Source organism: Neovison vison, chromosome 4, assembly GCF_020171115.1.
Source record: "Neovison vison isolate M4711 chromosome 4, ASM_NN_V1, whole genome shotgun sequence".
Lineage (NCBI taxonomy): Eukaryota > Metazoa > Chordata > Mammalia > Carnivora > Mustelidae > Neogale > Neogale vison.
Window position 1 is genome coordinate 183,202,380 of NC_058094.1, and position 14,477 is coordinate 183,216,856.

At 42.3% G+C, this 14,477-nt stretch overlaps 2 protein-coding genes across 6 annotated transcripts in view; one reads left to right on the forward strand and one right to left on the reverse strand.

The window, feature by feature from the left end:
* The window catches only part of TAX1BP1 (Tax1 binding protein 1), an 82,802-nt gene extending 76,499 nt beyond the window's left edge, over positions 1-6,303 (forward strand). For all 5 annotated transcript variants that reach the window (XM_044246284.1, XM_044246288.1, XM_044246285.1 and 2 more), the window contains 2 exons: positions 4,343-4,425; positions 5,215-6,303. In XM_044246284.1, coding sequence (XP_044102219.1) covers positions 4,343-4,425; positions 5,215-5,416 — 285 coding nt within the window. In that variant the 3' untranslated portion in view covers positions 5,417-6,303. The remainder of the gene's footprint in view (positions 1-4,342; positions 4,426-5,214) is intronic.
* Positions 6,304-6,812: 509 nt separating this feature from the next.
* The window catches only part of JAZF1 (JAZF zinc finger 1), a 322,779-nt gene continuing 315,114 nt past the window's right edge, over positions 6,813-14,477 (reverse strand). Inside the window, exons 4-5 of the mRNA XM_044246289.1 lie at positions 13,834-14,003; positions 6,813-9,198 (exon numbers count right to left, since the gene is read on the reverse strand). Coding sequence (XP_044102224.1) covers positions 9,022-9,198; positions 13,834-14,003 — 347 coding nt within the window. The 3' untranslated portion in view covers positions 6,813-9,021. The remainder of the gene's footprint in view (positions 9,199-13,833; positions 14,004-14,477) is intronic.

Genomic DNA, 14,477 nt, shown 5'->3' on the forward strand with positions numbered 1-14,477 from the left:
GTTTTACACAATGGCTGCATCAGTTTGCATTGTCTACCAACAGTGCATACGGATTCCTTTTTCTCCGTATCTTCGCCAACACTTGTTGTTTCTTGTGTTTTGATTTGATGAGCAGCCACTGCTAAGATAGGGCTGGCTGTGGCTGCTCCCCAAAGTGCAGGCAGGCAGGTGTGCAAGTTGTATGTGTTGGTCCTCTTGCGCAGGGGAGGTGTAGCTTCCACAGGGCTGCTGTGCACAGCATGCATGGGTGGAGGTGGTGCAGTTTCAGCTGTGTGTGTGTGTCCTCTACTGGAGTTCGGGTGAGTCAGTGTTGGCAGGGTTTGCACAGGTTGTCTTAGGGAGGGAGCCATAGCCCTGGAACTAGAGCGGTCTTGGCTGGAGCGGGTGGGGCATGGTGTAAGCAAGTTCGCGGTGCTGATGCCCTGCTGGTTCACATAGGTGGCCGAGTGGTTATGCTGGGGGAGCTGGCGGGGGAGAGAACTAGCTAGCACCTGCCAGATCCTTTGTTCCTAGAGAAGTTCTTTAGTGAACTCTGACATTAGCAACTAACTCGCCCTCCTGTGTGCCCCCAAAGGACTTTTCAAGCTGCTGCTGCAAGTTGTATCTCTGCGAGCTGTTTCCTGTGCTGTTTCATTAAGGACAGGGACTTGGCTTCCTGTTGCCCTCTGGGCTTTCTCCTATCCAGCCTGCTGATTTTTAAAGTTCCAGAGGATTGAGGTCCCCACTGGTTTTAGGAATTCATGAAATTTGGCTCATCTAATACTCAGAGCCAAATGCTGTGGGGATTCATCTTCTCTTTGTAGGCACATGGTGTTGATAGTTGTTTCTTTCACGTCTCTGTTCCTCTGGCTCCCTCTGGTAGCCAGACCTGCAGGTTGAGCTCACCACATCTCTGCTCTTCCTACCATCTCCTGTGTAGCCTTTCTCTACATTTTGTTCTGGAGTTTGTTCTGCGAGTCTTGAAGGTTTTGTTTTTTGGGTTATCTGCACTGACATGTTACCTAGCCTGGGGCAAGGTGAATATAAGGTCCTCCTCCTCTGCATCTTTGTTGGAAGCCTGCTCTCTTTTTTCAAAGATTTTATTTATTTGACAAAGACAGAGCAGAAGCAGGGGGAAGCAACAGGCAGAGGGAAAGAGAGAAGCAGGCTGTGTGCTGACAGGGTGGGCTGGGACTCCATCCCAGGACCCTGGGATCATGACCTGAGCTGAAGGCAGACACTTAACTGACTGAGTCACCCAGATGCCCCTGCTTTCTCATTTTTAAGTGTGTGTGTACACACACACACACACACACACACACACGAGACTAGATGAATTGGCTACTCAGAGAACTTACGACAGTTTGTGGTTTTAAACTGTGTAGGTGATCTCTTATTTCATGAGCACTTACTTCTCCTGTCATTTAGAATTCTGTTGAGTCCCTCTCCCCTATTATTAGGTATTAGGTAGTAGAAGATACAGAATCATGGGGTTAGCATTACCAAATTGTATATGGCTTAGAAAGTATAAAGGCAAAAAAAAAAAATGAGTTTCTTCCTCCTTTCCCCCTGATGGTTAATATGTTAGATAGGGGTTAGAACCTAGTTAGAACCTAGGTTCCTGGGTTTAAGTCTAGCTGTTTAGCAGCAAACTCTGTTGTTAGCTAATTCATGGAAGCAGTAAATTGGGGTAGGCTATATATTTCGTCCCTGGAAAGTGGAGTTTTTTTTTTTTTTTTTTTTTTAAAGATTTATCTATTTGACAGAGAGATCACAAGCAGGCAGAAAGGCCCGAGGGAGAGAGAGAGAGAGGAGGAAGCAGGCTCCCTGCTGAGCAGAGAACCCGGTGTGGGGCTCGATCCCAGGACCCTGAGATCATGACCTGAGCCGAAGGCAGAGGCTTCAATCACTGAGCCACCCAGGCGCCCCAAGACCTTTCTTTTCTCTTCCATTATTCGTTTCGATAGCATTTCAGAATTCTAAAATTTGTTTTTTCTCAGAGATAAATAAGGAAATTGTATTCATTGTCATTATATTATATGTAGTTCTTTAAGCAAATTCATTGTTTCAAGTATTGCTGTTGGAAGGCCCAATCTGGCAGCTAGAATACTGTGGCACAGAATCAACAATTTATTGTCAACATAATAGGTTTAGCTGATTCAACTATATCGTCTTACCTCTTTGTACCTACAGACTTAAAACTCTTAATTTTAGTTATTGTAGACTTAATTCTTTAAATATGAAGTCTTCTATTCCCCAGTTTTTCAGTCCCTTATTAGGCTAGCTACCTATCTTGTTTCTGTGCAGCGAGTAGTTTCCCTTTTGAATACAGACTCTTTGTGATCAGAATGTTTTTATATTTTGACTGGTTTTTATTGTGTTAGTAGTACAGTTCAGCAGTTAAAGAAAAAATCACCTCCAATAGGCCACGATGGGAGACCACAAGGTATCACTTCCCATGTACCCTCTACCACCCTTCTTAAGATTTTATTTATTTAGGGGCACCTGGGTGGCTCAGTTGGTTAAGCAACTACCTTTGGTTCAGGTCATGATCCTGGAGTCCTGGGATTGAGTCCTGGCATCGGGCTCCCTGCTCAGCAGGGAGTCTGCTTCTCCTGACCTCTCCCCTCTCATGCTCCCTCTCTCTCATTCTCTCTCAAGTAAAGAAATAATTTTTAAAAGATTTTATTTGGCAGATATCTAGAGAGAGAACACAAGCAAGGGGAGTGGTAGAGGGAGAGACAAATAGGGAGGGAGCCTGACACAGGCTTGATCCCTAGTACCCCGAGATCATGACCTGAGCCAAAGGGAGATGCTTAACGACTGAGCTGTCCAGGCACCCCTCTATCACACTCTACTGACCAAGAGCTATTTTGAGTTTGGTGTTAATTAGGGTCAGGGTCAGTCTTTAGTTTATCAATAAAAACAGTTGTAACCTCTTTTAATTTTACTGAAGATTAGAAGGTTTTTTTTTTTAAAACTCTGTTTCCCATTTTGCAAAACTAAGTGAAGGAAACAGGAATTATTATTATGTTACCACACTGAAAAAATATGTACATAGTGGGTTATTTAGGAGGGAATCCTATGTAAGCAAAAAATATTTTCTTATGTGATAAACACAAAATAAAAAAGAGGCCCTACCCTTTCTTGGACCTTCCAGGAAGGGATAATCATCAAAATAATAGCCAGGTAACCTCCCCTACCTTCTGCCCCCCAGCAAGATAAATCAGTTTGTCTTTTGGTTTATTTGAATTTCGCACCACATATATTTTCTTAGTACCTCTTATGTGACAGATTTGACTACTTAGCCCATTAATAGCAGCTCTGGAATAAGCATAACTACCTGGCCGTATAGGGACTTCCATCAGTCCCTATATGCCTACTGATCTCTTTACAGACTGTTGGTTCATAACATGAGAGCAGCTAACAGAGCTCTCAGGAGTAAAGCAGATGGGCTTTTGGGAGATATGACTGCTCTTGATGTGAAGTGAGTCTCTATTTGGCTATTGAGAGAGAGCATACAGATCTCTAAAAAGTGATCACAGTGGGGCAGGTGTCTGGTTGGCTCAGTTGGTTAGGTGTCCAGCTTTTGATCTCAGCTCAGGTCTTGATCTCTAGGTCGTTGAGTCAAGTCCCATGTTGGGGTCCACATCGGATGTGGAGCCTGCTTTTAAAAAAAAAGGGACTACAGGGTTGTGTGGGCATGGAAATCCAAACCAGTGTTTTCTTTCAGATTTATATAGGTTTTTAGGACACTTACTGGACAGTCTGTTAGTCAGATATTTAATACTGAATTTCATTCTTTCGCAACAGGGTTTTGAACCCTATAGTTTGGTACATTGCTTTGTTTAAACATGGTTTTCCAGCTTGATAAGCCTGTGTGCCCAAGAACATATACATGCAAACTCATATTTTACTAGTTTTCTTTTATAATTTCTGTATGTCATGCAGTGGGATGTATGTTGTCAAAAGAGGAATACTGTCTTGCAAAATTTATTGAATGAGAATAATAGGAAGAATAATGCAGTCTTAAGATTTTTATGAAAGTGGTCACCTAGTCTATGGAATGATAAGGTCAAAAGGTTACCTATATAGAGGTTCAAAAAGTCTATAGATCCATACTTTATTCACACATAGAGGTGTGGTGTAGTCTCTGTTCCACTAAGTACTGTTTTATTTCAAGAAGACTCACTCCATTGTGAAATGCTCTGTAAAAATTGACTTTTATACCTTTATGTGAACATCTGACTACTTTTATAAAATTTTAGAAATGGTAATTCTTAATTCCTTTATACTAATCTTGAATTAAGGAATTTATATTGTTTCACGTTTCTCAAAAGTTGCAAAATTATTCTTTGCTTAGGAAGAGGAGAATGTGCCCAGTGCTCCTGATCCTCCGAGTCAGCATTTACGTGGGCATGGAACAGGCTTTTGCTTTGATTCCAGGTAATTTTTTTCTTTCCGGTGTAGAATTCGGATTATGTAGATGATTGTTTCTCAAAGTATGGTCCCTGGAAACTTATTAGAAATGCATATGATCAGGCTATACCCCAGACCTCCTGAACCTGAAACTCTTGGTGTGGGTCCCAACAGTATGTCCTTTTTTCCCCCCTTTTTTCTTTTAAGAAAGAGCATGAGCAGCGGGGAGGGACTGAGGGAGAGGGAGAAGCAGACTCCTGGCTGAGCAGGGAGCTCGACCTTGGGGACTCCATCTCAGGACCCTGAGATGACAGCCTGAGCCAAAGGCAGACACCTAACCTACTAGCCACCCAGGCATCCCAGCAATAATATGTTTTAACACGTGTTCTAGATGATGCTGATGGATGTAGTACTTTGAGAAGTAGTGCTAATAAATACTTGCAGTTGTTAAGCTCAAATGAATATACTGTTGGGAAATAATACGTTCCGTTTATCTTTATAGTTTTACAAAAGGTATTTTCTGTTAATTATAACCTTCATTTTATGTAATATACTTGCACTTTTGGGGATTTTAATGAAAATGTTTTTGTTACTTTAATTGTGAAACTCTCAATTTAGAGGCTTTATTAGTGGTTTACACAGTTGTCAGTAGCAAGTATTTAAGAAGCAGAAAGAGGTTTCTGAAGTAAGAAGACTTACAAGCTAAGTCATTAGGGTGAATTAACTAGAAAAATATAACATCGTATCTTGAGGATACTATTAGAAATTTTATTTACTAGAAATAATGTAATTCTTTCATTTTCCTATTTCTTGAAGCTTTGATGTTCACAAGAAGTGTCCCCTCTGTGAATTAATGTTCCCTCCCAACTATGATCAGAGCAAATTTGAAGAACACGTTGAAAGTCACTGGAAGGTGTGCCCCATGTGCAGCGAGCAATTCCCTCCTGACTATGACCAGCAGGGCTTTGAAAGGCATGTGCAGACCCATTTTGATCAGAATGTTTTAAATTTTGACTAGTTACTTTTTATTCTGAGTTAGTAATACAGTTTAGCAATTAAAAAAAAAAAAATCACCTCAAATAGACCACTATGGAGACCACAAGGTATCATTTCCGCACACCCTCTCTCTGCCCTTCTTTTCTGAACAAGTGCTACTTTTGAGTTTTCTGTTTGTTACTAGGGTCAGGGTCTGTCTTTAGCTTATCAGTTAATAAAATTATAACCTCTGTTAATTTTACCAGCTTAAGAAAAGTTTTTCTGTGTTTGTATCTTTATTTATTCCCATTTGCAAAACTATATGAATAAAGGAGATGGATTATTTTAATGTTATAGGCTGAAAAAAATATATATGTAGTGTCTTTAGCATATTTAGACGTTTCTGTTGACCTCGATTGAGCATGACTACTAAATATTATGTAATAAAAGTAATTTATCATTAGTCTTGCAAATTCTTTGAATACAGAAACTTCCATAATTTACCCCATGAAAGGATGGTTTTTTCACTTTCTTTAGAAATGGAAATGCATGTAGAATGAGCTCACATGCTTGCAGTATAGCACATAACCTTTTTATATTTAGAATGTTGCTTTAGGAATAGAAGGCATATTTTGCTAATTTTATGACTAAAACATTTTAGAATGACCTGAATAATTATTTTTAAGCCATCTTGAAGTTGTATTTCTACCTAATGGGAAAATGGAACAAGATAGGTTAGTGCAGTTGTTTCATACTAAATGATCTACTAAACGGTGGTGTTTGTGGCATAAAATCACAGAAAATGTATCCATATCTTTTTCACATTTTCTTGATTAAAAATGTGATGTATAAACGCGTATCAGTGTGTTACATCTCTGTATAGTATTCTCATTAACATTAAAGAGGACACATTTTTTTGGAGATGTGTAATTTGGTTGTCAGATTTATTTGCGATAGCTTTTCATTAAGTCTGAACTTTTTTCCCCTTAGTCTGGGCCTTTAAACAAATTTCTGAATGGTATTTCTCTTAAAATATGAATGTTAAGAATTTACTGACTTCGATTTTGCTGCTTTTGTAGTTACCCAAATATTGAAGCGTTGTCTTAAGCAAATAAGCTAGGATGTTAACCTAATATTTAGTGTGGTGGCATTTCAGTGTGCTGTGTGTGAACTGCATACACATCATCTTGGGTGTGTTTGTTTCTGAAAGCAGAATTTGTATTGCTGGACTCCTTAAAAATAATTTGGAGTGTAGGGCAAAACAAGGTATGGCTGACTGCAAGGCTCCTTTGAAGACTCCATGTCTCTTCCTGGGAGATGCAGGTAAAATATGGTCAATGGTAGCATTTTTGTGTAGTTAATTATGGAGCATGCCAGCCTTAAAACTATCCTTCCAGTATTAGAGTGGTAATGAACATTAATGAAAATAAAGAGCCATGTTTATTTAGGGTCAGAGGCAGTTTATTTTAAATGTGATTTCATTTACATTTATAAGCAGCTTTCTTTGACAGCAATTTTGATTAAGTTGCCTTCAGTTCTAAAACAAACCTCTGTTGCTTTCAAACTTAATGTGCTCTGTCCCCAACAAAACATATGAAAATATAATTTAAAGCACAGTTTTCACAGACACAGTACAATACATTCACTATACACGGTATAACAAAATATTCCCATCCTTACCTGTTTAGTAATACTGTCACAATGAATAAGTAAATAGAAACTGAATTTGTTTTATAGTTGAAAGAAATTTAACATGCACAATGACTATTTTATGACTGTTTAGCTGTTGAACTACTGATCCAGCCTAAATTTCTTGCACTAGAAGGAGCGAAGCTAAATAATAATTGCTGGCCTAAAAAAATTTTGGTCAATTGTAGGTAGGTATGAAATATCCAAGTAGGGCCTTCTTATGCACCAACTAGTTGCTTCTTATGTCTGGATCACCCTTTTTTGAACATGTAACACTGTATATTCAGGACCAAGACCACTCCCAGAGATCTGAGGAAAGTTTTAGAGGGCAGTGTCTTTATAAATACTTTAAAATCCCTCATTATGAGGGATTCACAACATAAGAATACAGAAGCTTACCCATCTGGCCAGCAGAACAGTCGGTCATCTTTCGAACTGTCTGAAAAATTGAGGGAGGGACACTTGCTTCCCAGCTGTAAGACTTTCATCAAATGAGAACATGGGAAGAAAGAAGCAATTCAAGCTTGCTTTTCACCAGTTTTGTGGGCAGTTAGCCATCTCAGAGCAATTTTTATTGCATAATGAGGCAATTGGTAAACTCTTGCATGTTTAAGGAATAGCACTTGGGAGAAAAGAACACTCAAGGCATGATGGTATTGTTGGTGAGAAAAACTTCAGGAATGGTCCAGACGTAGGTCACTCTAATGGGTCATATTAGTCACTCTTTGACCACCTGCTGCAAGAAGCACTTAATTGTCAATAAGGCTCAATTTCATATTTCAGCAAAATGTTTTTATAAAGCTAAACAGACATTTCCAGTGGGAATACAGACCTCTACAATGTGATGGAAAATGTGCCTTTAAAAGAAAGTCTAAAAACACAATGACCATGAAAAGGAGGCAATAAGGGGTCTTAACAAAAATGTTCTTTGAAACGTGCTTGGAATTTTATTTGCAACCCACAGTTTGTTAGGGCAGTGGTTGCAAGAATTGGCAACACATAAAACAGTAACTCTGTTGGCAATAGAGAACTACAAAGTGCTTTAAAACTTCACCTAAAGATGAAGATACAACTAAATTTCACACACACAAAATTTGCACTTAAGTATTTCAAAGTGTTTCCTAACAGATTTTAGGGAAAAGTATTTCACTAAACTGGTATCTTGGTCCAGAAATATCAATAGGCATAAACTGAAACCCTTGCACCCAGCAGGCACTCAATGAATGTGTGTTAAATTAATGAGTGAACTGAATAGATTATTCTGTACAAAAATGCCATTTATAACACTAAAATGATTGCTAAGTCAGATGGCAAGATTTTCAGCTTTTTAAGGGGCAGAAGGATTTGCAGATAATATAAAACACAGAAAGCACACCTTTTATGTATGTTATTTAAATATGAAAATATTTTTAGCATATTATGTTAAACATTCTTATTTATATTTCCATTACCTAAAGTCTTTCTACTCACAAATACTAACTCCATTATGTAAGGCATGGTAACCAGTTTGATAATGAAGGTATTATTTTGGTTTTGAACATAGTGAGTTGATGTGTTGAAAAACTTCAATCACATTACAATCTTGGGGGAAAAAAAAAAATCTCAGTGCCAGCCCTTCCCCACCCCCTCCCCCCAGTTGATATCACTGCAATACAACTAAATAATATGCAACATGCCCTCAATTTTATTGTTTTGGGGGAAATGTGCTGAAGAACCTAGAGCTTTTTTTGTTTAGCACCTTATATCAAAGTAATGAAAATGAGTATGATGATTACATGTGCAAAATGTACAAAATCATTAACTCTACAAAGATACATCATTCCAAAATTACAGAAAAAATTTTAAAGCATGCATTTAATTCTTTAAAGGGTTGCTGAATGCTTCCCCTGAAAAAAGGTGGCTGTTTTCAAAATCAGCAACTGCTGGTGAGGGTTTCTTGGCACAGTTATGACCAGCATGTTATTGCTGCATTTTCCTGATAATCTCAGCCGACACCGGGGGATGGAAATTGATTGTGTGGTGCCGCAGGCCCTGAGCTGTCTTGTAACTCTTACCACAACGACATTTGAATGGTTTGCGGACACGAATCTGCGTTCTGTGACCATTCTTAGCGTGGTACTTTATGCCATTCACATTCTGTGGAGAAGACAAAACATCACCTATTAGATGAGATCAAAATGTGTCAGACGGGGGTACAACCTTGGTGTGGTTCTGGATTACAGTTGCACTTCTCCTGCATGGCAGGTGTGTACATAGTAGGCCTTGCATGAACTCCCATCTTAAGCAGTCCTATTTGTGGACTGTGCAGACTGGGTTGCAAGCTGTGCCTGAATTACTCTGAAAATGCAAGTACTGGCTTCTTCAAATGTTACACAGAATACATAAAATATATACCTAATATATATTCCTTATATATGTATAAAGAAACACAGTTCTCTGCCTAGAACTTTGCTTCCTCTCTGGATTTTTCTACTTGGAAGAATGTTACAAACAGTTACATTAACGTATCCTCAGGATGGCCAAAAAAATTGTCTTTTTGAAGAAAAAACAGAGGGCAGTGGAATTCAGAAGGACATCTGTAAACCCTTGATACAGAAACACAGCTTGTGTTTTGCTTCCAGACAGCTATGAGAATATCTTACCTAGAATTTTTGTCTGTTTTCTACTTGCTCAAATCATGCCCCAGCATGGCTGTGTTAGTAAGCAAGCACCCATGGGCAGACTAGGCCTTACATTTATGTTGAGGGGGGCCAGGAAAGGATGGCATTCATTCATTTCCACGCTGGGTTCTACCATCAGGACCCACCTGCCCTGATGAGGAAACTGAACCAGTCAAGGGACAACAAACTGTTTAGAGGTGCTTCTCAAAATGCCACTCCAGATCCAGTCATGAAACAGTCTGGACACCAAGCTGGGCCATGGTGTTCTGATTCTATTTGGTCTTTGCTGTCAGTATTCAGACCTGAGTAAGTACAATATATGACATGCCCTTGATACAAAAACCACAACTTTCAATTTCCTGCAGGCCTTCATGTTATAACTGGTGTGTGATGAAGAAAAATGGGGGGAAAAAAAAAGACCAAACAAAACCAGAAGGCGGGGCGGGTGGGGTGGTAATGTTAGGGTAGAAAGCAAAGCCACTCCTAGCTGTGTGGGGACACCAAGGAGCCCAAGAGCTGAGATGCGACTCGCTCCTGACTGGACTCAGCGTGGCTGCACAGACAACACCCGGGATGAGTCAGGTGGGAATCACATCTTTTGACCCTCTCTATCAAAGCATGTGTGTCCAGTGTAGGCAAGTGCCGGAATTTAGAAAATATAAAGGGACATAAAGAATGGATATAATCACTAATATCTGAGGTCTCTTTTAAGTATTTTCCCCATGAGAGAGATGACACTGGATTCATCATTACTTTTTTTTTTTTGAAAGAAGGATTTTTTGATGGCAGGATTTTATTCCATTTCCCTATTGTTAGAAGTACAGTATTTCACAGATATGTGCTGACTATAAGTAATGTGATGAACATCAGTTTTTGCATCCCTGGTCATATACATGGGATACATTTCTTGGGACAATTCCAGAGCTAAAGAATATGGACATTTTTTAAAAGTTCTGGATTATTTATTGCCAAGTTGCAATCCAGAAAGGATGTCAGTTAAGCCAGGTCTTCTTATGGGACCCTTCGGAAAGGCAAGGAGGGTTAGATCCACTGAGAGGGGAGAATGCATTAAGTGCCCTTCTGGGAAAACCTTCAGCAACACACCTGCCTGATTGTGTATCTAGACATTAGAGGCCAAGTTTCCTTCATGGTGCCAAAACCGTCAGCCTTCCCCATGTAGCGCAGGGATCCTTTCGGAGAAACTTCCCAGGGGACAGCATGTTATGTATTCTAGTTCTTAAAAGTAGCAAAATGCCTTTAATTCTAACAACTCTAATATTAAAAAACTATCAAAGGGAAAAAAGGTCAAAGCACTTCAACCCATCTTTCAAAGCCATTCCCAATTACAAACTAGGGAAGTCCTCTCTCTTGTCTGAAGAAAGGTGTCTGTGGCACCAAGGTGGATGGGATCACTGTTCAGCCTAGAATGTGTCCAGGACACATCCAGCAGAATGAATCATGCTATTGCTTTGGGGTTCTAGTGGTGAGTTGGGGGGGCCACACTGTCCTCTTCCCCACGCATTTTGCCTCTGTTCCTTTATCTTGAAAGTATCTCCTGTCCAAGACCTGTGCCTGGTGCTGAGAGGGGTGTATGAGCTATACGGACCCTGGGGGTGGTAAGGTAGTAAGTATTCTCCAGTGATAGGAACAGAGCATGTGGAAAGGTCAGAGGTTAGAACTTCAGTCTGAGTGGGGAAATCAGTCTGGGAGACTGGTGAGGGCTCCCCAGAGGAGGTGGCATCTCAGCTGTGCTGTGAAGAAATGAGGGGAATTCAAACGAGAGGTACTGATGGAGGAGGGGAAGGGGGCATCCTAGGCAGTGGGATTAATAAGGGAAACAGCATGGAGACTGGCTGTCCTACTGGGCCCCTCTCTCCTGCCCTACTCATTAGGAAGTCTGGAACGTTAGATACCTCATCTATTGCTTCTGCAAATGCCAAGAAATGGTGAGTTGAGCTGATCTGGAGTCTGGCCCAAGAGGCCAGTGGTGGGCAAGGAGTGAGGTAAGTCTGAAGTGAGCCCTGGCTCATGAACAACATGGTGGCACTTCTGGATTCTGCCTGACCCAAAGCACCAGCTCATTAGCCCTTCCTTAAACGAATCTGCAGTCAGTAAGATGCAGTAGTTAGCACGAGAGAACACCACTGCCCTGCGGCCAGTAACTTCCCAGCAGAAAGGTCATACTAGGGAACATGACCACACTCCTCTCAAGCCAACAGTTCAGGAGGATTGGTTACACGTTTGTCCTTGTCCGCTGTATCATGCATGACTAGGCATGCTGGCCCAGAAAAGGAAACTCACACTTCCCTCATAGAAATTGGGACCACTAATTGGTGCCCATGTCATTTGTCAGTTGATGGTGCTGAAGCAGGCAGCCTCCACAGCCCAGGCCTCGCTCAGTTTTCTTTTGGCCTTCAGGGCAGAAAGAACACTCAAGTCCCCATCAACCCAGATGTAGACAACTGTAGGAGAAGTTGCTGGAAACCCAGGAAAAACCACAGCAAAAGACTAATGACAAGCAAACAAGTGACCTGAGCGGGGGTGGCTGGGGAAGGCTGTGAGGAAGGAGAGAGTGCCTCTTCTTCAGCCAGAATAAAGGTTGTGGCTTCTCTCCTTCACTCAACCCCCTTGTTGTAGGTCAGCCTCAGTCTGGGTCATTATCTCCTCCCTCCTCTAACATAGTGGATGTGCATGACCTCCTTTAAACCAGCGTCTGGATGCTTGAGAGAAGGCAGCAGACAGCCCAGGCCCGAGGAACGGCTCCGTGAAGCCGCAGGGAGAGACCTGGGATCTGGTGAGCAGGCGGGAATCAAGGATAGAAAACTCTCCGTCTAGCTATCTCTACTTTGAAACAAACCAAAAAAAGAAAAGGAGAACTCTGCAATATATGGTCTACCTTCCAGTAAAACAACCTTGTCTGGCAATCCCTACGCTTTTCCGGCTCCCAAAGAAACCACCTGGTTGCCTTTCCTCCTCTCTGCCTTCCATGTCCCTGACACAGAAATCCCTGACACACAAACGGACCCGTGCCACTCTGGGTCCTGTTCTGCCCCAGCAGCTCCCGGGCCCCAAGGGGATCCTCACACCTCCGCCAGGGTGTCTTGGTTTTAAACAAAGCACATTCAGACTTTCCATGAGATTCCATAAGAACGTGGTCGCCTAGTTTCCATAGGCAAAGCTCTGGCCACTTTTAGATAAGCAGCTGGTACAAAAAATACTGAAATAGGGTTGTTTGTTTGTTTGGTTTAGTGTTCAGAAACATACGCGTGTTTCTGATGCATTATGAGAAATGCCTCTGCTATTAACGACACATCTTTCAAGCCTTAAAAAAAGTCAGTCTGCTGAGGTATGGGTAAATTAGCATATCGTCAAATGTACCACATCGGTTCCTGATTTTTGTCTCCCAGTTGGAGTTTAAAGAGTTGCTAACACCTTGAGAAAGCGTGCACATTTGCTCTTTAAGTCGCCCTCTGGACCGACCCTTGAATGTTGTCTCTTTCATTGTTTTGTTCCTTTGAGTTTTCTTAACAGAAGATTTATTGTCCCTGGTCACTCCTGACACCCAGTCAGGCTCTCAAAGACACGGGTTCTGGGTCCACTATTACGGACAGGGAGCTGAAGTGGGCGGTTTGGTGAGAAAAATACCAAAGCCCCCTTTTCTCCTGGTCATGCCAGTGGTGGGGCTGTGGGGAAGGGAGCAAGAGCTTCCTCTGCTGAAAGCTGAGAACCCTACGTCTACCCCTTTGAAGATTTCAAGGTCATCCTCTGTGAGCCGCCTGCAGAGCCGACACTGGGGAAGTTTGGCAAATATATGGACGGCACACTTTGATATCTGATAGGATGTGAGTCTGAAGAACATCAAAGACACGATCTTGCCACCAAACCCTTCTTTTGACCTAGAGCTCCCACCTGGATCAGCAAAAGGGGAAGCCCCACCCAACCCCAGAAACCAGGGGCCTGCCTGTCCCCAGGCCCACGTCTCGGCGAAGACCAGGCACGTGGAGGGCCCAGGAGAGGAAGGCGTCAGAAGCGAGGAGCCGCTCCCCAGTGCAGGCCGGCCCCTTTCCGCACAGTGAATGCAGTTAATGCCAGGTAACGGTCCTGCTTTTACCTTGTATCTCTTTTTGCATCCGGGAACTGGGCAGGCAAAAGGCTTCTCCTCACCTCCGTTCATACACATGGAGCTGAGGATGGCTTCAGAGCTAATGGCGCTCTCCGTGGTCCAGGACTCATCGCTGTCCGACTCCTCGTAATCCACCTCCTCCTCATCGTACTCACTGCCTGTGGGGCCAGAGAAGAGCAAGGACGGTCAGCCGCGGCCCTGGCCCCTCGTCCCCTCCAGTGTGCTCCCCCTGCAGTCCCCAGGGCAGAAGGAATGGCAGTGACCAGATGGGCCGCTCCCATGGGGGCAGAGGCCAGATGAAGGGTTTCTCTAGGGCTCAGGCAGGGCTGGGAATTTGCTGAGCAAGAGCGTGGAAGCTGGGGCAGGCCAGTGTGTCACTGCAGAGGGGCTGCTTAGCCTCTGGGACCCAAACCACAGATACCCAAGGCTGACGGACACCCCTGCCCCGACACAGACACACACGCTGTGTCTGACATGCCGGTGCACAGGAGTCTGTCCCCAGAGTTTCATGCTCATCGGCCTAGTAAATGCAAAAGTCTGTGGGAGGGGATTACATTCTACACTTATCAGGTATCTGCATTTCGGTGGGAATTGCAGTGGGAATCAAATCTTTTTCTTTATAGCTAAAGCAA